We start from the raw sequence: 25831 nt of genomic DNA, 5'->3' as shown, positions 1-25831 counted from the left end.
ACATAATTTTAAAATCCTGTTTCTCACCCAAAATTTATAAGGCTGCATGAAATGGTGGAAGGATACAGTGGACTTGGCCTTGGGAGACCTGGCCTTGGTCTGTCTTGGCACTAATCTGTCTGCTCCCTTAACCTCTTCTCTAGGCCTCATGTCATAACTTGGTGAATGTGACAGAGTTGAGCTGTAAAATGCAGAGTCAGCACAGTACAAAGACTGATTCTTCCCCCAATGGACCCCCTTCCCAAACTCTTTGGAGAACTGGAGTCCACTCTAGCCTCTAGAATAGTCTTCTGTTTCCAAATGTAATTGTTCCCTTCCAACCCCCTGCCTCAGGCCACCCTCTCTCTCGAGACAAATAGAGGGAAGTTCACTTGGGCAGCTAAAGTGGCTTTGCCCAGGTCTCCAGGCCTGTGTGGTAAACAAGCTTATGTCAGATTGTCACAGGAATGTTCGTTGGCACCTTGAGCCATATGGTCAGAGTAATGGGTGAAACGTAGCCACTGTCCTGCTGACTCCATGAAGAATGGCTGAGCTCTGGAGGAAGAGCAGACAGGACCCAGGCTTTGGCTGGGGATTGAGGGGATGGCAGGAAAAAGAGAGGGAAGAAAATGAAGACATCTGAGACACGTCAAAGAGAAGGATCCTGAGGTTGGAACAGAAGAGTTTCTAGGAAGACCTTTAAATCCAGCTGTTACATTCTTGATCCATCTATAAAGCAAATTGGAGAGAACTAGTCTGCATTATAAAAAATTAAGAGTGGAAAGGAGATAAAGGCTGTGTGATGCAGGGAAGGGTTATCCCTCAGTCTTCTGTAACATCAGGAGACATCAACCGCAGTGAGCCTTACATTACCCTAAATAGATAGCAGTTCACATTTCTGACCTCACAAGGTGGTGTATTATCAGTCAGTGGCCTCCAAAGAAACAAAACCATGTGTACATATATTTGCTTGGAGATAGGGTTTGCTGGACAGCCTAGGCTGGTCCCAAGTTTGCTATCCTTCTGCCTCTGTCTCCTGAAGCCTGAGATTACCGGTGTGCACCACCAAGCTGGGCTTATGTGCGTATGATACTGAGAGATTTGCTTGGTGGTTGGCCTGGGTTGTGGCAGCTGGCGACTGAAGATCATAGGGTTGGCCTGCAGGCTGGAAAATGAAGCCTCGTTTCTGAGGCAGGATTCCTCCTGGTCTGGAAATACTGTTTTTGTACTTAAGACTGGGGACTGATTGGTTGATCATTTCCCCCGTCTAGAGGGTGATCTGCTTTACTTAAAGTCACTATTTCCAGATAGTAACCAAATCTATAACTGTTTCAGCAAGGACTCGATTAGTGAAGGTTAAAAAAATGGGCACTGTGGCCCACACCATGGCATGGAGCTCAGCCATCACAGACAGGTACTGTTAATCTCCACTCTACTGATGGGGAAATACAGGGCTAAAGAAGATGAGGTCCCTTAATGAGCGTGACTGTTACTACAGTCCACCAAGCCTGTGGTCTAACTCCAGAACATAGCTGTCACCCCAGTTGCTGTGCTTCCTTCCAGGAACACAGTCCTAACAGTAGTGCTCTTCCACACACCAGCTAAGAAGCTGCAGATCCGTGACACAGCAGGCGGTGTCTGCCCTGTGGGATTGTTAGAAAGTGGACACAGCGTGCCATCAGCTATCTGAAGAAAACTTACTTCCTTCACTCTCCATCTTTTTTCCCTTGACTTTTAACTCCTCTTACTTGTGTTTCTTTCCACTCATCTTACCTTAGTTCCTTTCTGTTTTACTCTGTTGTTTTTGGTTCTATATCCTAAGGAACTTAGTAGGTAAGACTGAAGCCTATCTGATAGTAGCAATGGTGGTTTGATCAGGAAAAAAAAAGGAAAGATCACATGAAGTTGAGTGAAAAACATAGAAAAGGAAGAATGAGAAGAAAGACGGGCAGGAGAGAGACTCCAGTCTTAACGTCCTGAAAGAGGCAGTCTGTGGAGTTCAATCACTTGACCTCAGTATTTGGCCTAGAGACACTCTGTCCATTTCAAATATGAAATTCTCGTCACCAGCGCAGTGTTACAAACTCTGCACTTGACAGTCCCTGCTTTCCACCTGGGCCCCAGATGCCACAAATCATCCTCTCTGGGGCCTAGGCCGGTGATGAACAGTCTCCAGGGATACCAATGAGCAGCCCAGTTTAAGAACTGATACAGGAGACTAGGGAGCATTGATAGGAAGTCCCAGCTACAGGTGCCCTACGGAAAATGGAAGTGTGAGTAGGCACTGAGAAAAAACTGGAAACCAGGGGCACTCCATACCACATTCAGGGCGACAAGATTTTTTTTTTTTAATTGAATTTTTGCTGTTTTCATTTCATGGTATTTAGATCCCCTCCCCTATCTGCATCTCCCCTTACTGCCTCATCCCAATTTAATGTACTCTATTATATATATAATATGACTGGTAGAGTCTGATTTGTGTCCCCTCATGTCCGAAAGTGTAGATCCATCCACTGGAGCCTGATTAACCTACCAAGAGTCCTTGGAAGAGACTGTCTCTCCCACTCACGGCAGCCATCAGTTGCCAAAAGTTCCTTAGGTTGGGTTTCTTACCCATGTCTGTTCTGGGATTTTGTCTGGTTTGAGCTTGCATAGCATTTGTGCAGGATGACAAGATTTTTATATTCCTAACTGTATACATTTTATACATGGGCACACCGATATCTGATCTCACCCTCCAAAATTCTGATTTGTGTAGCTCAGGGTGGGCCTAGGGTTTGTAAAACATCCAGCTGATTGCTGTGCACAGCCAGGCCTGGGAACCATAGCTCTGGAGTGAGGCCAGACCATTGCTTTCAGCCAGGCCTGAAGATAGCAGTGCCTGGCCAAGGTCTCCTCAGACCAACAGCTGGCCTCAGTGTCCCATATTTTATCCAGTCGCAAGAATTAGTCAGGGTAAAGAGGTAGACTTATACAAACCAAACACTGCAGCTGGCTAAATTTAGCAGGCCTTGTGCATTGACATTTTTTAAAGAAGTCTCTCAACGGCATTTGTTTCAGGGATGGAATTGGAGACCCCTTGTTCTCTCTTTTCCAAGATTCTACATTAAAAGTTACCCTAGAGTTGCTAACGTAGATCTTCAAGTGAAATATATAGTACCTTATCTCCAATGCTGAAATCCCAAAAGACTCTGAAAATTAACTTTCTAGTTAAGGTAGCACCAAAATATATTGGTGACAAAACCCAACCAAAACTCATGTGATGGTCTTTAGAGACTGGACTTACTTTCTCCTAGTGCAAATTGTTCTCTGTTGAGCTTTAGAAACATGAGGCTGCGTGATGACAGAATGCTGCTTTGTTCCCCACCATGGGCATGACATCACATGCAATATTTTTCACTTTCTAAATCTGATAAATGCAAGTCTCAAAGCCTTCTGGCCCATGGGGTTCAGATAAAAGATTGGACCTGTGGTTTCCTTATATTATTCCCTCCCATATGTTACTATTTGTTCCTTCAGGACCTCACCTGATCTAGGGCAGCTTTGCCCCAGGGGTCATCTATGCTCTAACCATCTCTTTGGTTTGAATTATGCTGACAGGTAGTGACATTCGTATCAGCAAGAACCAACTCAGTCCTGCCTACCATGGCACCATTGTGCCTGGCCTTGAACCTAACATGGTAAGGCTCCAAGAAACGTGCTGAGGGAATGCAGGAATGGATCATATGCTGCGTCCTGTAGTGTCACACAGACAGTAGCCCTTACCAGTCCTCTCCCTAAATCCTGGGAACACCCTCCTCTGACCTCTGCTGACATCTGTTTTACTAGGTCTCTAAATTCTGAAAGGATTAGGTTGAAGGAAGAAAGACATGAATTAAAGAGTAGGTTGATTTCTATGATAGGAAAGAATAACCTCTCTAACCCAAAAGGTAATACTATTGCAAGAAACAGTGTTAGAACTGTATAATGTTCACATTTTAATGGTGCAGCTTCTAGTGGCTTCCATGTTGGACAGCAGAGTTCTAGGTCTGGGTGTTTCATTCTGGCATAAGCAGCTGGGGCATTCTAACCCAGGAAACATCACTAAACTCAAAACAAGGGATGAAGTAACTCCAGAGAGAAAAAAAAAAAAATCAAGTGAAGCCAAACAAAACAAGAACATGCAAATGTCAAAGAAACTGGCACCTTCTGAGAACTGTGTAGGAGCCTGAATGGCAGGACATTACTGTTCGTTAGATCGGAGTTTGTCAGAAGGAAGTGAAAAGGGAATTTTCTGAGAAGCAGGATCCTCAGACTGTTGTAAGCCTTGACAAGGCGCTTGGACTCTACTGTCCACAGATTCATGTGTTCAATTAAAAGCCTGCTATCCAAATCCACTCCGCAATTAAACCTTCAAAGCCTGCCCTGCCAGGGAAACGCCCTTAAGGTTCTGTAATCCCAGGTATTGTGCTAAGGTCGTTTAAGAACGTAGTCAAATAGTTACCTGTGCCACTTGCTGATGTCTCCTGCCCTTGGCACCTCTGGCAGCCACCTTATACCAGAAGCACAGTGTGGAGTGTCAGGTCCTCCAAGTTAAACTGGGAAGGGATTTCTAAGTGGTTTCTGTGGGTGGCTGCTCTGCAGTACATATGAGCAGGGAAAAATTCTCCACGGTCCTGGGGTCAGAGGCCCCAGGTGTGACTGACCTACCTGCCAGCACATACCTCACCAGCAGGTATACGTGCTGGGGGCTAGCAAGGCACACTGAGGCCTAAGGAAACTGCAGACGTGGGCGTCCACTTCAGGTCTTCCTCCAGCTCTTCCCAAGGGTTAACAGACTGGAAATCCACCAGAATAAAACAGAAAAGCTCCAACTTCTCATTCACTGCTGCCTTGTCTTCTGCTTCACGACTTGAGCTGCTTAGATGTGCAGTGAATGTTTCACCACGGGTTTTTCTGTACAGGAGTTTGAAAAGTAATCCAAACCATTGCTCTTCATGGACCTCAGGCATTTTGAAATAAACCGGACTGAGAATTTAACTTTATTTGCCATAAAAAGCTTTCCATTGAAGAGTTGTCACATTTTATATTTTTTTTCTCTGTTGAAAAAAGAAGGTACTGAGATGTTGGTGGGAGATTTCTTTGGTTTCCAGAGTCTCTGGTTGTGCTTTGATCTGAGTTTCTATTGGTGGACTTGTTGGCAGTTTGGCTCATACAGGACTTGTGTGACTTGTAGGCTTGTTGAGGTATACACCATAAGGGCAGCTTATACTCCAAACACCGATTTCTAGAAGAAACCAAGAAAACCAAAAAGAAAATAAATCTGTCACCTTCTAAATCCTTGTTCACAACTCTTGCAGTTGCTACTGCTGTAGACTTCGGGCTTAAACTGTCCATTTGACAACTTGTAAAGCTCTTTTTCATAGAAAGCAAGAAAAAAATCAATGCCACATTATCTCAAGAGTATTATTGATGACCTAAGTGTCATTTTCTGTTTTTATTACCTCTCATTGTATTTGGCTTGTAATTCAAACCACTTTCTAATTAATTTGGTTTGGCTCAGTTGGAATAGAAAAAGCTAACTATCTAATAGGTGGCACATGTCACAGAGAAACCTACAACATCCTGACTTCCCCAAGATCAATCACCCATGAAATAACTTACCAAACTTTTGTTTTTCTAGCAAATTCTTAAGAAATACAATAAAATTAAATTTGTCTAGTCCAAAGAAACGGGAAGAAACATGAATGAGCAGGAGTGACCCGAAAGCCCAGCTTTATCTAGCTCTAATCTCTCGTCTAGTTGTTAAAATATCCCGAAGCGCTTGATCATGTTGCATTTTAATTTCAAAGCCATGTGTTGTGTTAGCAAGCGCACATGTTCCTGATTTGAACTCTGCTTTTCTCCGGCTGTTAAGCAGAACTCTCAAGCCAGCATAGACAAGGTCTCCCGAAGGTCAAAGGCCTAGAGCCTACATCTTGGTTAGATCTCACCCGTGTGCAAACCAGAAGCCTGGGTCAGGCCATCAATGCCTGTGACAGGCCCTGATTAGATTAGACCTACATCTATCAACTACACAGAGAGTACGCTTAACCTTTCAACTCCAGAGTTTTGATGTATCTTTATTTTCAAACAAAAAGGTGAATGTTATCCTACCAGAGCTCTGGTCCAACAGCAGTGGAGTGCAGCATGCAGCCTTCTCTCATCTTATGTGCTGCCATGTTCCTGCAGGGACAGCAATAAAACGTACGTCAAGGAGCATTTTATCTGCTTTCCAAATTCCTAAGTGTGACATTGATATTTATAGAAAACTGCTTTATAATTTTATGTGGTTTTCACTTTGGCATAAGAGTTTGCTCTTTTCCTTTGGTTTCTGCCTACATTTACTTATTAATTTTATGTAGTTGGTTTTTCACTAATTTAGATGTGGGAGGTTAGGGTTCTTCTGTCCATTAGATCCATGCTGTGAATCCACACCAGGAAGAATAACTGCTCCTAGAAATTTGATTCTTTTTATCCCCCCAGGTATGGAGCCCAAGTAGTACTTTGAAACATTGTTTCAATTATTCAAAATTCACTACTTAATTCCTAAGGGATTAACTCTTAAACTTCTAAGGAAACAGAAGTGGCTTTTCTAATTCACTAGTTTCCCATTCTCCTGAAGAGCCTGACCAAGCTTGGGGCTGCAGCGAGCCCCTCAGGCTCACCTCAAAAGTTGAACACCTATGTCCCCTGGTATCTATGGGATGGACTCTGGAGCAGTGGTGCTGGTGACAGACCAGGCCTCCGGAATGACCCAACTCCTTTGGAAGGGTCTGGGTTCCTGATCTTTCGTTTTCTAGGACTTCTCTGAGGAGAGGAGCAGCTCTGCCCTCTTGAAACTAATTCTCTGAGTTTCTGCTTTAAATTCTTCATCTGAGTCCTCATCCTTAGTCATATATAGCCAAAACAGTATTTTTCTTTTTAATCGTGCCCTCTCTGTAGCCTTCAAGATAAAATTATTCTTTATGTTAAAGAGCGGCTCTTTCCACTGTTGCTGTTTCAACTGTGTGTAGTCAGTTAAATAAGCCCATTTCATGGGATGGTTATAGAATCCTGGCCCCAGTTTGGAGGGGGGAAATCAGCAGAGCCTTCAGGAGAAATAATTCTTTCCCTGAATAAAAGATAAAATGAGCACATTTTAATTATATTAAAAGTAGTTGTCAATCACCCCAACATAGTGATGTCTTTTTTCCCTCATTTAAATGAAATCAAAATCTTAGAGCATTTTGAAACTTTTCTAAAACATGAGGGAGGCTGCTTTGCCAATTCACTTTCATTTAGTAATAATTTTTAAATTTTCTATTACATTTGTAAACTCTGAATTTCAAAAACCATTGCCTGAAGTGACATTTTTATCATTTTTGTCTCAATATTGTTCATGCCTCACTTTTCATCTTGACATCGTAATATTTTTTAAATTATCCTGAATTTGATATTTACATGGAAAATATTCACCACCAGAGATCATCACTATCCTGTTGATGTTTTTAGTCATGTTAAATTTACTGAATATGTATCTGATGGATCCATCAGTCCCATTGATTGACCCCTGGGTGGGAATAGAATAAAGACACCTTAACATTTATAGCTAAGTTTAGAAATATACAACAGAGATGGCACGGTAAGTAAAGTGCTTGCCACACAAGCTTGAGAACCTGAGTTTGAATCTTCAAAATCCATGTAAAACGATGTCACCAGAGTTCTCTCAGGGTCTCACATGATCAGACAAACAATATAATATATTTTTATGTGAATTTATCAGGTAGGGAGGGGGTAAATGGGGGAACTTAGAGACAAGCACTCTTGCACCGGGGCTCGGAGCCTGCCACTTCAGATGCTCCCACGGCTAGCCCACAGTCTCGGTTAACTTTCTCCCACTCATCTTGGGCCCATAATCTCCTCCCAGGTCAGTAAATGCCCCCCTCTCGCCTCCACGCTGGTGAGGCGCCGAGGCCATCATGCCAAGTCACCGCGTGCGTTCCTCCCGGGCTTGCGGCTTCTGTCCCAAGATGGCGCAGAAAATCCCTCCCCAGTCCCTTCTCCATAGTCTATAATCGCAGTGCTAGAAAGGAAAAGATAGGAGGATGCCCAGAACTCTCTGGGCAGCCAGTGGAGCCATATTTGTGAGCTCTAGGCCAGTGTGAGACCCTGTGTCAAAAACTAAGGTGGAAGGGCAGGGCTCACAGTGCTGTGAAGTGTGCCTTTCTAGCATGGCAAGGCCCTGATTCAATCCCCAATACAGAAAAAGAAAAAAAGTGGAAAGGGACTGAGGAAGACGCCAACATTGATTTCTGGCCTCCACATTCACATGCACCTGCACACCAAGTGTGTGTGCACGCTCCTCCACGGGTACACATACACACAGAGGGAGAGAGAGAAAAAGAGAGAGCAAGCCTTTTAGAGTTGCTCTTCATTGCTTTTTACGTCTAAAAGCAGCAATTCTTCTCCACTCTTGCCCTCCTGTTTTTTTCAGAAGCCTATTTTGAATTTCAAGGTTGCCAACTAGTCAGCCATCAAGACCACACACATATTCAGCCATCTTGTCACCATTCAGAAAACATTAATATGCACTTGCTGTGTACCAAGCTCTATTGTAACCAGGGGAATCTATAGCTTGAGGTTTCTTAGGATGTTTGGTGGGCCTGGTTGACAATAACTGGACTGGGTAGCATTGGCATTAGAATCCTCAGAAAAGCTAGAGTGATCCTTCTGTCTTTACTTACTTGATTTTAGGATGTTTTTGTCCCTTGTACAGAGACTGCAGTATTCCACATGCCCAGAAACATGATTCTGAATACCAAATACCAAGTTACTACCAGCTTGGCTTGGACTGATTCTAAGGCCTCTAACACTTTCTGTTTAAATTTTTAAGGTCGCTGGCTTCATCCCAGTCAGCTTTCCTTTGCCTCTGTTCTCTGCTCTTAGAAAGCTCTGAGCACTGTATTAAATATGTAAGGTCTTGCCTACATGGGTTTGGTTACAGAAACCAATAATGAGGAAAAGAGAGAAAGAGAGAGAGAGAGAGAGAGAGAGAGAGAGAGAGAGAGAGCTCTGAGCAGACAGACCCAGAAATATCTCAGAGAGAAGCCCCAAGAAGTCAGGAAAGAGGGAATGACCTGACAGCCACTTGGGAGGCAGCCAGAGGCTGTAGAGACAGGCAAGGTGGCTCCATTTCTTAGTGATGTTGCATAGAACTAGAAACTTTTTTTATTTATTATTTTTATTTTTTAATTGAAATTTTGTAATTTTTTCTTAAATATTTTTTATTACTTTTATTTTATGTGTATGCGTGTATTGCCTGCGTGTAGGTAAGTGCACCCGTGTCATGCAATGCCTGTGGAGGATGGAAGAGACTGTCAGATCCCCTGGAACTGAAGTTATAGACAGTTGTTAGATACCATGTGGGTGCTAGGATTCAAACCTAGGTCTTCTGCAAGAACAGCCGGTGTTCTTAACCACTGAGCCATCTCTCCAGCCCCAAAATTTTGTGATTTTAATACAATTTCATGGTGTTTAGATCCCCTCCCCTATCCAAACCTCCCTCCACTGCCCCCTGTCCAATTTAATGGACTCTCATATATATAATATATGGCCTATAGAGTCTAATTTGTGTCTACATGTCCCTCCAGTGGGTCCATCCACTGGAACCTGGCTAACCTACCAAGAGTTCCATCCCTATAAGAGACTAACCCTCCTCCTCCCAGCAGCCATCCATTGCCAAAAGTTCCTTAGGTTGGGTTGGGGTTTCTTACCCACTTCTCCACGTCTATGCTGGTATTTTGTAGGGTTTGAGCTAGCATGGGACTTGTGCATGCTGTCACCACTGCTGTGAGTTCATAATGACCAGACCAGCTGTCTGAAAGATTGTTTCCTTGTGGAAACTCCTTTTTAATGGATGCTTGTCTTTTATCCTCTGGTAACAACTTTTCCTTCCTGAGTTGCCTTTAAAATATTTTCATGCAGCTTCCTTCCCCATTCATGTTCCTAGCAGTTGCTTTATTCTTTTCCTCGTATTGACCCCAGGGAAGCAGTATCTGTGAGACCTGTTCGTTTCATGGTGTTTCTTTGAATTAATCAGTAGTACCTTTAGGTTCTCCATTTTACTTTGTACATATTTATCTTGGAAGATAGTACACATCTCTCCAGACTGCAATTTGGTAGTTGTTTGTATGTTGGCAGGTTTTTGGGGTGGGAGGGGAGGAAGTTATATTTTTAGCTGTAGTGATTCACTTTGTAAATGTGAACTCTCTAGTCTGTTCTCCAGTTGATTTACTGCATATGGAATCAACTCACTCTAAGTATACCCTACAATTTCAGTGGTTTACAAAACCAATAAAAATATAAAATGCTGAAATAAATATTTGAGATTCCTTTTCTGCATCACACTAAAGATATGATGAGAATACATTTTAAAAGAAAGTATTTGCACTTGAGGAATTCAGGTAAAAGTCATGAGGCTATAATTAGAAACAGTTATAAGGGCCAAATCTAACTGGGGGGAAGATAATTAAATTGTACTATTTGTCTTTTTTCCTTCCTAGATTGACTTACATAGAGCACAGTGTGATGAGGCACTAAAGGCAGCGTGGTTGTCCCTCTGCTGTCAATTTCTGCATTTCCTTTGGCTTGTCTGCCACGTAGCTGTGTTCCACCACTCCCTGAATCATGGCCCTTTTCAGTCCAAGCCTAGGGAAAAGCCAGTACCCAAGGACTGAGTTCCTCAAATGAGGGGCCCGCTTACATGGGACCTTTAGCTGTATCTCCAGCTCAGGCAGTTGGCTTACTGTCTTACACAAGCTGCTTCCTACAGCAAAAGTCAGCTCATAGCGCAGCCTCCACTTGGGCCATGGCATTTCTTCACTTAGGCGAAAAGAATGGTGGAACCTTAGAATTAGAAAGGACCCAAAAGTAGCTTACTCAGTTTTTTCCTTAAAATTCAGTGGCTTCATGGCAATAAATACTTGGCTTAAACATTTGCTATAGCTCAGGAAGCTGAGTTGGGAAATCTACTTGAAATGAGATACTATGTATAAACCAGAACTGTGAAACATCATTAAGCCAATGGCTAACCTCACTTATTGTATAATTTAATTAGCGAATATGCTTAGAATCCTATGCAAACTACCAATCCTACACAAACTACCATCTGGAGACATACATCTATCCCTGCCTTCTCTCTAAAGCTTTTGAAAGGGAATTTCCTCCACCACCAAACGTTCAGCCAGTGAATATCTTTGCAGACTTAGATAAACTGAAGAAGTTATGATTAAGCTCACTTACTAAAACAAAAAATAAAATGTATTTGTTGCATATTAAGTACTTTTATGAGATAATTTCTGGACCAGTGGGTTTTATTTTCATTAATTCCATGCATATCTCTTATTAAGCCTCATAGCTATTCTATAGTAGACACTGTTGTCTTTACTTTAATCATAAGAGAGCTGAAGCCTGCTCAAGGTCAGAGAGTCAGTAAATGACTGAGCTAGGAATCTAATCTTGGTCTGACTTCAAGGGCATTGCACAGCAATTAATGACATTAGGCCATGATTTAAGCTAAGGTTCCTAAAATTTTGAATTAAATATTAATTAAAGCCATGCACTTTCTCCTGTATAATGGTGCACATATGTAAAATTTTGCATGTGCTTTCTGAAGACCCAGAGACCTCCCACCTCTCAGGCTCTCAACAATATTATGACCAGTGAGTATCACCTACCTCTAGAGGTAGCCTAACAATAGAGCTCAGAAAGCAACTACAGGTAAATAGTTGTCACATGTTTTTCGAGTGTACAGTTTACTGCTGTTGATGAAAATAGAAAGGACTCATCTAATCTAATAAAACTGGCGAATGCATCCCATTCGATTCAAATATATGTTACAACAGGGAGTTAAAGCTATTCCTTTTGAATGGGTAGAAACACTGTTTTTTGTTGTTGTTGTTGTTGTTGTTGTTGTTGTTTGTTTGTTTTTTTAGGCTCCTCTTTATTTGGAAATCACACAATAAGACTCATATTTATTTATAAGGATAGGAATAGTAATTAAATGGAACCGAGCATGATGGTGCATACCTTTAGTCCCAGCAGTGGGGAAGTAGAGGCAGGTGGATCTCTGTGAGATCAAGTCCAGCCTGGTCTACAGAGTGAGTTCCAGGCCAGCTGAGGCAACAGGGAGACCCTGTCTCAAAACAACAACAGCAAAAAAAGAATAGTAATAAATGTTTTAAATCCAAGGGCTAAGAGAGAAGCCTTAGAGATCATCTGAGATTTCAACCTTCACATTCACAGGTAAAGAAAAAGAGTTCAAGGAAGTCTCTGCAACTCAGCCAAAGTCACATAGCCAGCAGGGTTGGGGTCAGGCCCAGAGACTTGAGATACTTACTCTAGTGCTTTTCCTACTCCATTGAACTTTGTTAGATCACAGCTTGCACTGCACATCCAACGTATCTACTATGTGTCTTCAGTTCATTCCTCTCCAGATGACTTTTGTTGCTCATTTGGAAACAACAGAAACAAGAGATATAACCTAGATATTCATGTCAGCCTTGTAAATGTTCAGATAAAAGCTGTTGTGCCTCCACAGTCAACAACAGAGCACAGAAACAGGAGCGGGATGCCTCAGTGGGCAGGGGAAAATGACTTCTCGACAGAACGATAGATTTTCATAAATGCAGGGGTCTAAACCACGAGATAAACTCACATCAGTTTGTTACTCATTCTCTAGCATGCATGGACTTCCTGACTACCAGGCCCTGGGTTTGGTGCTAGAAACATAGAGACACATGTGCCCCATCCCTTGTCCTCAGGAAGATCTCCGACACCAGTGAAACTTATGACAAATTGAAGATGTATCCTCAGCATGGGCTTGGAGCCTTCCTCAGAATGATTTCTTAGGTCTCCAAAAGACTTTCTCCTCAGAGGAAAATATTTTAAGTTTGTAATAACAGTGTTAGCCAGAATGTACAGTTTTCCCTTCAAAAGGGATTCCACTCCCAGTAGTCATGGATTATAACCAGACTAATTAAGAAATAGAAGCCTGTTTTCTTTCATGAGGCCAGTAATTACCCACCCTAACTTGTCAGGGGTATCCAGTTATCTGAAGATGCTTTAAAATAGTGTCCAAAAATAAAATTCTCACCTGCCATAATTTATAAGCAAAATTTCGATAAAATCCTAAACACCACTGTAAAACGTCAGTGGTGTGGCCAAAACAAACCCCCAGAAGATAGCAGAGCTCTGGAAAGTGGGAGATTTTTTTTTTCATTTAGATCAGCAAGAAGGCTTAGCAGTGGCTGTTTACATTTTACAAGAAAATGGGTGGAACTACATTTTAATGCTGCCAACTCATTCCTAGTAAGTTGCCATTCCCTACATTAACTAAGAATTCCACATTTTCGACCTCAATTTAAAATGATTCTATACTGAACTGCAAAATGGTGATAATATTTCTGGAATTTATGGGGTTTATAACATTTTAAGTTGTAAATAATTTTTTTAAACCAGGAGAGTGAGAGGGGGAGGGAGGGAGGGAGTGGGAGAGAGAAAGGGATATTTGTGTGTATTGATAGGGAACTAATCATACAGGAGTTTTTAGCTGGAGATTTTGAAATTTACTATAACATGAATTGTATTTTTAAGGCCACCAAACTACTGATGGCTCTATTGAATGAAATAATTTATTATACAAGTATTTCAGTCAGATGACATTTCATCAAGTAACAGTAAATACTACAATAGCCATTTCCCATAAGACTATGTTCTTGAGCTAAAGGCTTGAAAAAGAAAATAAACTTGCCTTGTTCCAAACATGGTATTGTCCTGAACATTTGTTTATTACACTAGAGAAGAAAAGAAGCCTTTAACAGTGACTGGAAGAGCCTGCCATTGCCTCGGATCATCGCAGGAAATCGCCTCTCTTCCCTCCTTTCCTAATGGTGTTTGACAAGTAGAAATGACTTTTTATAATATGAGTGTTGCCTATGCCATCCGTGGGGACAATACTATAAAATCTCTCCTCTGGTACTCTGGGCATTATACCACCAGGGACCTATCAGCAGCTGCAAACAGTTTTTCTTTTTAAGACTGTGTAAAGCTATAGTTAAACTCTCATTTTCTAAAATAGGTCTAAGTATGGGGAGAGCCAAAACGAGGTGCACTTCTCTTGCTAGAAACCAGACCACAAGTTGTACACTGTGCTTGTGAAGATGATTAGGGCAGTCCAGCCATTCACCAGCAATAGGGCAGATCAACTGGAGCATGCAGATTTATGTAAAAAACATATGCTAGGATTGGAGGAGCCTTTGTTTCTTTTTCATGATGTTTGAAAGTTTTTTTGGAAGTTCCTATGTATAATTTTCACATGTTCTAATTCTCTCCTAAAAGTGAGATAAACTCAAATATGCAAGGGAACCAATATGTAAGCTCTTTATCATAGTGAAAATGTGCCTTTCTCCAAGTTAGTGAGTGACAACCTTTTTCATTTCTAAACCCCAAAGTGTTCATTATTTTTAAATGATTGCATGAGGAAACTAGCATCACTTGTTTCAACATGGCGTAGACCCAGGAGCCAGAGCTGTAGCCTCTCAGTTGGTACTTGTGAGCATATAGTGAATACTTGGGAATTTTTTAATGCATTCAAAACAACTCTCTTGTGGTTATAGGAAAGATTTTTGATAAAGTGCAAAATGTCTGCCAGAGTTCAGAGAACTCCCTGGATGGTGGGGAGGTAGTGACAAGAGTCAGGGGCTCCCAAAGGGGAGGATCAGTGGTAGCCACGTGGGTGGTGGATAGTGATAACAACTATACACTGGAGTTGGTTATTTCTCAAAAAAAAAAAAAAAAATCATACACACACACACACACACACGACTTGATCAAGCAATACTTGCTTACAGCAGTGCTAAAATCCCTTATTGTACACCTAGAATGCAGTTTGTACAGTACTAAAGTAAAAAACTTAATGAGTCTTTGTGTCCTTATTTACTGAAGAATTTGCTCAAAATTTTCTTCTCGCCTTATTACATTTTCTTTGCAACAAAGAGGACTATTCTATCTCAGTAGGTGAATAAAATCTCCACTCTTCTGCACAGATTTCTTTGTTTAGATTTAGGTGGCTCTCATCTTAAATAATGCATAAATGTTGAATTATCTTGTCTCACCTCTCCCTTTGGCTCCACTTGGTAAGTAAATTCCCCTTTTTCCCTCAGTTTCTTCACGTACTTGACATCTCTCCTTCCCTTTGCTATTTCTCTCTCCAGTGTCATAAACATCATTGTTGCACGTGGGGACTCTTGCTGGAAATAGGTTGGAGTTCCTGAAGGCCCACTTCATGGTAGTGGAGGGGGGTTGCTGTGCAACTTTCTCTGCCCAAGTCAAGCTATCAAGTGCTGTTAACTCAAGTGGTGCCTCGTTGGGGGACTATCTTTCTGAATGAGCTGTGGGGTTGATTTCAGGTGTCAGGCAGCTGCCTATGTAAAGGTTTAGTTTGCTGATACAGATTCAACTCTGTGGTTCTTATTTTTGTGTAGTCACTTAATGGAGGAAGTTCTAGGCTTTTAAGTCAGAAGGAGAAAATATTCATGCATCAGTCACAGACAGCTAAGGGTATACTCATACACTTGGGTTCCCATCATAATAAAATAATAAAAACATAAATTTAGCCTTTAATCTCAGAACTCAGGAGGCAGAGGCAGGTAGATCTCAAAGTCAGCCTGGTCTACATAGCTAGTTCAAGGCCAGCCAGTACTACATCATGAGACCCTGTCTCAAAAAAATAAATAAATAAAATTAAATTAAAAAATTATAAATTTAATGATTGGCCAGAAGAGGCCCAAGCAATTGATGATGACAAATTTTTTAAATCTGCTTCATGCTTTTCTGGGCTCTCTTGTTTCTGTTTTGCTTTCCTTCACTTGATTTTGTTTTCTGAGACAAGTTCTTCCTACATAGCCCAACTTTCAGTTCTTCCTATGGCCTGAAACTTTTGATTCTCCTGTCAGAGCCTCCCAAATCCTGGGATTACAGGCATGCCTCACCACATCCAGCTGTGCCCTCCTGTAAACTGAAAGACAAAGTTCGGCAAGCCACATACCTAGTCTCACCAAGTCTCCATTTTCAATCTGGAATAGATACTGTGACTGATGTTCAGGGAGAATGTGACTTAGTAAGCAAGGGAGTTGGAGACAGTCATGTATTAAAGCCCAGGTTATCTGCAAGGCAGGTGCACAGGCCCCTACAAATACAAGTTACACTGATACATACCTTCATTTATACACCATGGAGCAAAGAAGAGCTGCTAATCATAGCTAGAGCTGGCAATTGGACTTGGGACCTTTCTGCACATTGCATTTTGAAAACTTGCTCTCCAGTGACCCATGGAAAAGCTGTTCCTGTTACCTTGTGCAGATAACTAATTGGAAGCTGAGCACCTCTCAGGAGCTCAAATATGTTTTTTATAGAAATAACTGGTAGTTAAGCCATAATTCTTGAACTCAAGATTTATTGTAAGTGAGGAACTGCTGGTCCAAAGTTTAATTTACCCCACTATTTGTTATGGCTTGTTAGTTTGACACTACTAGCTGAACCCCCACAGCTCATAATAGCAGCACAAATATTTTCAGGGTAGTGGTCAGTCTTGTAAGAATCCTTCCTTATTAAGTTAAGATTAATTAGGAACAGTAGATGCAAGGAACCCATTTTTACTTAAATTTCATTAATTCGGACTTTCCATATATTTCTATAGTTAAACATTGTCAGTGTTCATGAGAGAAATGAAAATAAAGCAGATGGGGAGATTACAGTAAGCATTTATATCCCTTATGTAATGTTAATTGTTAGAGTTCAAGGCAACAAAGCTGAAAGTGTGTACTTTGGGGTAACTGTTTATGCCTTTAGATAAATCTTGGTTCTTAGTCTGGGGCTGTCTAATTCCATTGCCATAGCAAGCAGGGTTATGTTCCTGATCTCCTCCTAACTCTGCATATTAAGAATGTTATTAGGGGGCTGGAGAGACATTCAGCAGTTAAGAAAGCACTAGCTGTTCTTGCAGAGGACCTAGGTCCGGTTCCTAGCACCCACATGGCAGTTAGCATCCATCCATAACTCCAATTGCGGGGAATCTGACACCTTCTTCTGGCCTCTGAGGGCATTGCACAGTTATATACATGCAACCAAAACACACACATAAAAATAAAAATTTTTTAAATTTTTAAACAATGTTATTTGCCTTTTTATTTTTAAATAATCATTTCTGAAATTGTGCTAGACCCATAAACTTTTAGAGTTTGTTCCCTGTGCACTGTTTGCATCGTACTTCCCCGCCCAGCACAATGTGACAGTTCCTTGGGTTTTTTTGTTTGTTTGTTTTTGTTTTTGTTTTTTTGTCTTTTTCAGACAGGGTCTCCCTATAGCCCCAGCTGTCCTGGAACTCAGTATGTAGACCAGGCAGGCCTCGAACTCACAAAGATCCGCCTGCCTCTGCCTCCCAAGTGCTGGGATTAAAGGTGTGCACCACCCCGCCCAGCCAGTTCCTTGTTTTTATACATTAACAGTAAAGTCTTTTTCTTTTTTGTCTTTTTTTCTTCTTCTTCTTTTTCTTTTTCTTTTTTTTTTTTTTTTTTTTTTTTTTTTTTGTTTCTTTTTTTCTTTGAAACAGGGTCTCCCCGTAACTCCAGCTGGCCTGGAACTCACTATGTAGACCAGGCTAGCGTCTGTCTCACAGAGACCTACCTGCCTCTGCCTCCTAAGTGCTGGGATTAAAGGCCTGGTCACAGTGCTTTTATCGTATGTCCTTCTGATTTGGTCTGTGAACACAGCTTGCACCAGTCAGTTGTGTCATGGCACATGAAGCTAATCCCCAAACAGAGGCCATCCCACGCGGCCCCTGTTCTCATTTTCCCTTCAGTCTGGCTGCTTTTCTCTGTAACCAAATATCTTGAGAGTCCTGGGTTCTCATTGTCTGTATTTCCTTGAGCGTTTGCAGCACATACACACCCCTACCCTTGGCTGTAATAGTATGGACCCTAATCCTTCTTGGTTTGGCTGGCCCAGCAGAGATATCCTGACCCCAGTCATCCTCTGTGGCACTGTTAATTCTGCTTTTGGCTTCTCTGATGTCGCCATTTCCTCCTTCTTCCACCCCACCCGTGCCTCTCTGGCTGCACGGTTTTCTTCATGAATCTCCTTCCTTCCCTAATCCTTACGTTCTGGGCCATAGCTGGGGTTCCTGCTCTTAAACTACATTGTAATTTGCATTAATAAGGTTCCTATACTTTCAGAGGTGATCCAAAGATACAAGGAACCCTTTTCTGTCCCTCCAGTGCACGTATTTTTTACTTCTATCCTCTTTACCCTTTGACCTTTTAAGAATCTACAGTCTCTTGTATATATTTTAGACAGTTACTTTTGTTATTGAATATCCCATATTTGATTACATCCAGGACTACAGTGGATATACTAAATACCCGTAAATCTGCTTGTTTGGCTAATATTAAGTTGAAATGTTCTTATAGCACCCAGAGTGTTGTATATTTTATTAATTTTGAAATAATTTTTATTTAAAATGCCAGAGATGTAGTCTGCTCTGCCCTTTAAGGGTTCATTCATTTGTTTGACAATGTGAATCTTTTTGTTTAACTTCATTTCCAATATATAAGGCAGATAGATTCTAGAGGCTGTGCGTAATTTCCGGTGACAAAAAAAAATTTCTCTTTCCAAGTGGCAACTGTTAGTCTGCCTCAGTCAAATTAAGGCTTTGTCCATAAATAAGCCTAAAAGGCATTATGAATGTGTGAGGAGCTCTGGGTGATTGATCTGTGTTGGGTCTATCATGAAAATAGAGCAAAGGCACATGCCTTGCTTCCCTGTGGAAATCATGGTAATAAATTGCCAGTTCTGTCCCTTTTATAAGCCTTGATGATCAAATTGTGGATGTAACAACTTTACAGACTGAACTTTCAGTCTCTTGAGATCTTCAGCATCTTTCCACAGAGTGGAAATACAGTAGCACCTTGTTCTGCGGCCCCAATCACGAGCTTCAGGAAGGGACGGGGACTGCTATCCGTTGCCTTTCCCAGCCCTAAGTCCTAGAGTATCTTCCCCAGAGTTGCTACTGTTCAGAAGTCCAACTGAAAACAGATTTTTTTTTTTTTAGCCCCAAAGGTAAGGGTGGCACAGAGTTGGGACATTACCTGCCATGAAGGTTGAGATAACAGATTTTTTATTTTAAGCTGAAGGGGGAAAGTCCCAGGCCAATTTTCCTATAAACAGTTTTCAGACAAGTCCTTAAACAGTTTCCATCCCACCCAGCCTTCCCTGTATGTTCCTCAAAGTTCAAGAACCAGGCTAGACTGCACAGACCAGCTAAGCGGAGGTGTCCTGTGTTAACTTTCTCTCATTTAGCTCTTCAACAAGTATTTAACCATGTACTGCTAAGTTACATGTACTGATGGAAATGGGACACTTGCCTTCACAGAGCAAATGGCCTAGTGAAAGATAGCAGAGACATACAACTGTACCATCTCCTCAACTTAGAATTTGACATTAAGAAAGCAGTCCCCTTGTCATGTAACTGAACCCCGTACGGTGACAGATCCTGTACATCCAAATAAAGTTTATAAATCCGTGCAGGTTTGATTATATCATATATCTGCATGGATATTTTCATGTAAAAACTGCACAGCAACCCTAATTACTGTTTATATACTTTAGACACACTAGGATTCTTCACTGTGGTAATTAATGAGGAATGAGTGTTATGACTCACTCTGTTGTCTTAAATAGCTGATCATATTTAATATTTTATATGATCAAACTACATTGTATACATGTGTTTGAACACTCATACACATAAAATATGGATAGATTGTATTTTAAAAGTAATAATGGATCTCTTTTCCATAACCACTTTTATAATGTCCTCGAATGGGGCTTTTCTCTGCCTTTGGTATTAAATTTTACTGGTATGACAAGGACTTCAGCTGCGTCAACAACCACACAAAAGTTCAGGTCTTTTGTAAGGCACTCATAGATTACTTCAGATATCATCCTGCATTGGCCTCAGGCTGGCCTGTTCAAGCCCTGAAAATAAACACCTATTAATCAGCTAATGGCAACATGGGCAAACCAGTTCTCTGACTGCAGGACCTCAGTCTAACCTCAGTCAGTGGCTCGTTCTGTCACCAGGGATGAGATGGGAAGCAGCCAGGAATGCCTCTGAAAGAAAAGACATTTGCAAGCTTAACTAAATGTTTAAAATAACCCCATAACTGCTCTCCACACTGGCAGTTGGCTTTCCACTCAGTGAAATCAAAGCACAGCCCGACCCTCAGCATGGTGAGGCAAAGCCTCAGTTCCATCAGAGTGTCCAGGGCCAGCTCTGCCTTGTCTCATTTTTAATCAAAAAACAATCAGAAGGAAACTCACTCCTGGAAGTCCTTATCGTCATAAAATTCCGCTAATGACTCCTTGTGAAGTTCAATAAAGTTGCTGTGTAACTCACTAAAGGAAACTGTTGGCTGTTCACCTCGTGCCCGCTGACTTCTCAAGGAATACAAATTGGAGGAACCCCGTGGAGCCACACTGGGACTGTTTATATACACATACTTTGTCCCAAGGACTCGGGGAAGTTGAGCCTTCCGTGTAGTTTTTGGTTTTTTTGAATGGCAGTCTCTCTTTTCTGTATGTGGGGGGAAGTGGGGAGGGGGTGGGGTGCTTTAGTGTATACTTTGCTTAGATGTGTTTACCCCCAAATAAGTGAGCTGCAGTAGATACTTTGGCCCTGCACAAAGTAAATATTTAGCTCAGGGATTCCACACAGAAATAGGCGCGGAGTATTTGGGTTTCAAGAAAGAGGATCATCACCCTCAAGCAAAAAGAGCTGCCAAACATGCCTCCTATGGTTGATAGACTGGGTTTGGCACTTGGGTAATGTTCTAGAGCCTTCCAAGCACCTGGCTGTATGGTATAGGGTCCTGTGCCCTCATCATCCCTACACCCACGCACCTGTCCAGCAGTGTCCTTCTCCAAGCCACAGCACAGCTGTCTTATATTCATTCTCCTTCTATTTGAACCTGCTACTGCCCTCACTGCTGGGAGCCCCAGGAAGACAGAGAGGTCTTTGCATCACAACCTGGCAGTCTTCTTGGCAGGCAGAGGGCATCGTTGGCCCTATTTGCAGCTGGGGGAGCTGGCTTTGCTGGCTGCGGGTGAGAGGTGGAGTTGGGTCCATCAGGCATACAGGTAACTTGGGTGTAGCCCTTTTTGCTCTCTGTGTCTAGGATTATGAGCACTTCACCTCTGACAGCCTCCTTTTCCTCAGCTGTCAAGTCAGAAGGATGCACTTTCCAGGGACCATGCACTTTCCAGCCCTCATGCCTTACAGTTTGTGGAAATGCTGTGGGAAGTGTCAAGCCCTGTGCCTGGCTCAGTCAAGGAATGGAGCCAGGGTCACTAATGCTTATCCTGTCCTTTGAACCCAGCTGGCAGTGTTCTGTGCACACAACTGCTACTTTAACAAAAGGTGGGGGGCTGTTTATGTCTCATACTTCTTTCCTTCCATTGTCTGATAAAACAACTTCATTAACCTCAAGCAGACAAAGGCAGCTTTAGAAGTCATTTCTGGTCACTGGGATTCCTAAGACCTCGTTGTATGACACACACACACCCAATCGTCCCCAAAAGCCAGCTTCAGTACTCCAAAAGTTTTCTGTGTTCTTTCAGAGAGGGCCATCCCAAAGTGTAGCTGTTACTACTTAACCAGTTATCTAGGGGTTTTGTTGTTACTATTTTTATCTCCCTTCTAGAGCCTTTGAAAGACTTTCAGAATGCTTTCTTGGGTGAGGAAGATGCTCAGTGAAGTACCTGCCACACAAGCCTGAGGGCCCGAGTTCAGACCTCAGTCACCCGTGTGAAAGCCAGGTGCAGCTACTCCCGTCTGGAACACCAGCACCAGGGTAGTGGAGACGGCAGATCCCTGGAGCTCAGCCGCTGGCCAGCTTAGTCAACACCGTGAGCTGTAGGTTCGGTGAGAGACCCCGTCTCAAAAAATAAGGTAGCACAGTAAGGAAGACAACCAACACTGACACCTGCCTTCCTGGGATTCCTAAGACCTCGTTGTATGACACACACACACCCAATCGTCCCCAAAAGCCAGCTTCAGTACTCCAAAAGTTTTCTGTGTTCTTTCAGAGAGGGCCATCCCAAAGTGTAGCTGTTACTACTTAACCAGTTATCTAGGGGTTTTGTTGTTACTATTTTTATCTCCCTTCTAGAGCCTTTGAAAGACTTTCAGAATGCTTTCTTGGGTGAGGAAGATGCTCAGTGAAGTACCTGCCACACAAGCCTGAGGGCCCGAGTTCAGACCTCAGTCACCCGTGTGAAAGCCAGGTGCAGCTACTCCCGTCTGGAACACCAGCACCAGGGTAGTGGAGACGGCAGATCCCTGGAGCTCAGCCGCTGGCCAGCTTAGTCAACACCGTGAGCTGTAGGCGCGGTGAGAGACCCCGTCTCAAAAAATAAGGTAGCACAGTAAGGAAGACAACCAACACTGACACCTGCCTTCACACACACACACACACACACACACACACACACACACACGCAAAAAATGCTTTTTAATTTTTGCTTTTGGTCATTTTCCAATTATAGCTTTGTCACTGTGAGGAAACAATACTGAGTATGTCACTGGAACTACTCTTAAGAGTATAATTTTAATCATATGTTGCAAAACTGAAGCTCTACCCGTTCCACCCCTTAGCAACTACCTTCCTATGATCCTGATCACATTAGACTCGAAGCACAGTATCCGTCCTGTTATATTTGGCCTACTTCACAAGCATAGTTCATATTTTTGAGGTTGAGCTGTCTTGAGATATGTGACACAATTTCCCACTTTTTAAGGCTGAAAAATATTGCATTGTTGTGAACCACTCTTTCTTTATCCATTCATCCATCCACCAGTGGACATTTGGTAGTTTCTCTCTTTTTTAAGGAAACATTGAAATCATTCATTGCAAAGAACTATTAAAGTGAGCAAGACTTCTCAAAATGCTAAATGTAGGAAATGTACTTTTGTTAGTGCAATGAAACCCCAAGACTGTGAAGTTGGTTGGTGTAGTCCTTCTTTGTGCGACTTGGTCTCTAAACACAGAAGTAGGCATAATGGTGTCATGTCCGTCACTAAGAGCAGGAAGATGTATTTAAAGAACTTCCAAATCACTGGCATCATGGGGATTTTCCATCTACATCAGAGTTTCTCCTGGTCGCAGGAAGCACATCAGCTCTTATTTTCAAGTGTGGGAATGACTGAACAGACTGCTGTCCTGTTCTGCTTCACAGAGTTGAGCAAACATCCTTATTAGATTCTGTGCCTAGTCAGGTATCTTCAAATGGGGCAGCAACGAATATATACAAATTCAAGTTGCAAAGCTGATTTATTGTCATACTCACCTTGAACTCCAAGATACAACGGAGAAACTAAGACACAAAAAATAAGAACAAGGATATTGATGATTCCTGTGTAGCTTCCGTATTCCATAGAGGAAGGACATATCTAACATGGAAGAGTCTTTTGGTGAAGCAACTGCATTGAAAATAAACACATAAGTCCCTCACTTTGAGACTATAAGGGCCCAGGGATATTGGAGCCATATTTTTTGTTGTTGTTGTTTTTTAAAAATTGTATTTATTGTGGTACATTGATTTGGATTTCTGATAATCTCCCCATTTCCTTTGCTTGTTTTAAACTTATTTTTGTTTTTGTTTTTCAACTTAAATTTTTTTATTTATTATTTTTGTTTTATGTGTATGTGTGTATTGTCTGCATGTAGGTAAGTGCACCCGTATGGTGCAATGCCCTCGGAGGTCAAAAGAGGCTGTTGGATCCCCTGGGACTGGAGTTACGGACAGTTTTTAGCTGCCATGTGGGTGCTGGGATTCGAACCTGGGTCTTCCGCAAGAACAACCAGTGTTCTTAACTGCTGAGGCATCTCTCCAACCCCTAGAGCCATGTTTTAAGAATTGGAAAATATGTTTGGGAGAGTCACAGCTCAGGAAGTAATGTCATGTTTCAGGGACGAAGTGCCACAGCGGTCAGGTCTGGGCTGGCTTTTCAGTTGAACCACTTCTGCACTTTTTCTCTTTACACAGGTAAGCAATCCTCACCACATCTCTTCTTCCTTGTTTGTGAGCTGAGACCTATGTTAGCTTCTACCTGGCAGGTTCATTGCATGCATTAGCTGAGATCACATGTATTACTTATTTAGCACAGGCTAGGCACAGAGCTAATGCTTAGTCAGTGTTAACTCTCTTCATCATTGCCATCGTGACTAGCTTGGCACAACTTTATGATAGCATTCTCAGCATTAAAATATGGCTGCTGCTACCAACCTGTTGGGCATTTGTTTTAAATGAGATAACGCATATAAAGATCTTAACAGGAGTAGCTGGGATGTATTGAATACTCAATAAATTCTCCTTGCTGTTATTATGGTTCTGTTGTCATAAGTATAAAATTCACTGATATCATTTTAGTCAAGGAAATAATCAAATCATTTGTATCTTCTACCAATCTCAAAGGAAATGTGCCAAGAAAATAAAGCTGGAGCATACTCCGTCCTGGATTACCTGCAGGGCCATTGCACTGCTGAGAACACCTTAGTCCACTTGTATGAGAAGGGAGTAAAGTGGCCAGTACTCAGAAAGCCCAGGACTGAAGGATGCCAGGCGCCCTCTCAGTACTTCTGAATGGAGCCCATGGTGACGGGCCTCCTGTAGGGACAGCCCCTTCCCTGAAGTCTGTCTTCTCTTGCAACCAGCCTCTTCTGTGTCCTCCCTGCCCTGCTGGCACCTGCTCTGTGGCACAGGCCAGTGAGCCTTTCCAGTCCCTCAGTCGAGTTTCCCTCTTCCCTGGGACATTTCCTTGCCTCACAGTTTCATTTCACAGACCAAACAGTCATTGAGCTCTGCCTGTAAGAATGTAACAAGGTTGCATCTTTACAGACTTAAAGTTTTACAACTGTGAAGTTGACCTTTGAAGTTCAGGAATTCACATTTTCATTTTGCTAAGCTTCTTTTTTTTTCTATTTCCGTTTTATATTTTATCACATGTGACTCTTTGGGGGAAAGGCAGGTTATAAATGCATTGATACCTCATACCTACATATACAAACCATATGCTTCTCATTTTCTTAAAGGAGCACTACAGAGAATGGTGGAAAGTTGTCTTTGCAGTTTATATTGTTGAAGAAGAGCTCTGAGGCTGAGGCCCATAGGCCTCTGCAGACCGGGTGGTGCGGGACTCCAGGATGATGCTAGTGGGACAAGGAGTGCAGATCCCGGTTTCATGAACATATCTGTTCTCACGTTAATAGCTTGGTATCTCTTCACTCATCTTAAACACCTTAAGGTATTTGGAAGGGACAGAAGAAATAAAACAGATGAACCTACTGTGATAGGGGAAGGGGCAGGATGGTAGGACTTCATTTTGATTGATGTTTTTACAACCTTATCTTCTAGATAAACGCTACTGTAAACAGAGGCCTACCTAAATTGATTGTATTTAAAGAAGCAAAAGCCACCTGTGTGTAGCAGTTGGCTCCCAAGTGTTTCATTTTTTCCTAGCAGCCAATTCCCACGCATCCTTACAACCTTCAACATCAATAGTGCTGTGCTTCCAGTACCTGTGGTTTAGATTGATCCCAGGCTTGACACCAGAACATCATCTCCCCATGACCTAGAAAGCACAGGTACCTTATGAGCAGCCACGGCCATCTGAGAGCTGACTCGTCAGAGAAGTACAGCATACCCTTATTTTTAAGGCTGATTTTCTCATCTTTAAAAA

The 25831-nt window shown here is 42.1% G+C and overlaps 1 protein-coding gene across 11 annotated transcripts in view; it reads left to right on the top strand.

Moving 5' to 3' along the window:
* The window catches only part of CUNH15orf41 (chromosome unknown C15orf41 homolog), a 232700-nt gene that overhangs the window by 192933 nt on the left and 13936 nt on the right, over nt 1-25831 (top strand). Inside the window, exon 11 of one of the 11 annotated variants that reach the window (XM_008825311.3) lies at nt 24063-24128. The exons of 9 other annotated variants lie outside the window; for them this stretch is intronic. In XM_008825311.3, the coding sequence (XP_008823533.1) occupies nt 24063-24108 (46 nt within the window). In that variant the 3' untranslated portion in view covers nt 24109-24128. Of the gene's footprint in view, nt 1-21794; nt 21847-24062; nt 24129-25831 lie in introns of those variants that run through there. One more of the 11 variants, XM_029559768.1, reaches the window with a different exon arrangement.

The sequence above is a fragment of the Nannospalax galili genome, unplaced genomic scaffold (assembly GCF_000622305.1).
Source record: "Nannospalax galili isolate Female #2095 unplaced genomic scaffold, S.galili_v1.0 scaffold629, whole genome shotgun sequence".
Lineage (NCBI taxonomy): Eukaryota > Metazoa > Chordata > Mammalia > Rodentia > Spalacidae > Nannospalax > Nannospalax galili.
The sequence above is the reverse complement of the archived record's forward strand: the minus strand, read 5'-3'. Positions and strand labels throughout refer to the sequence as shown.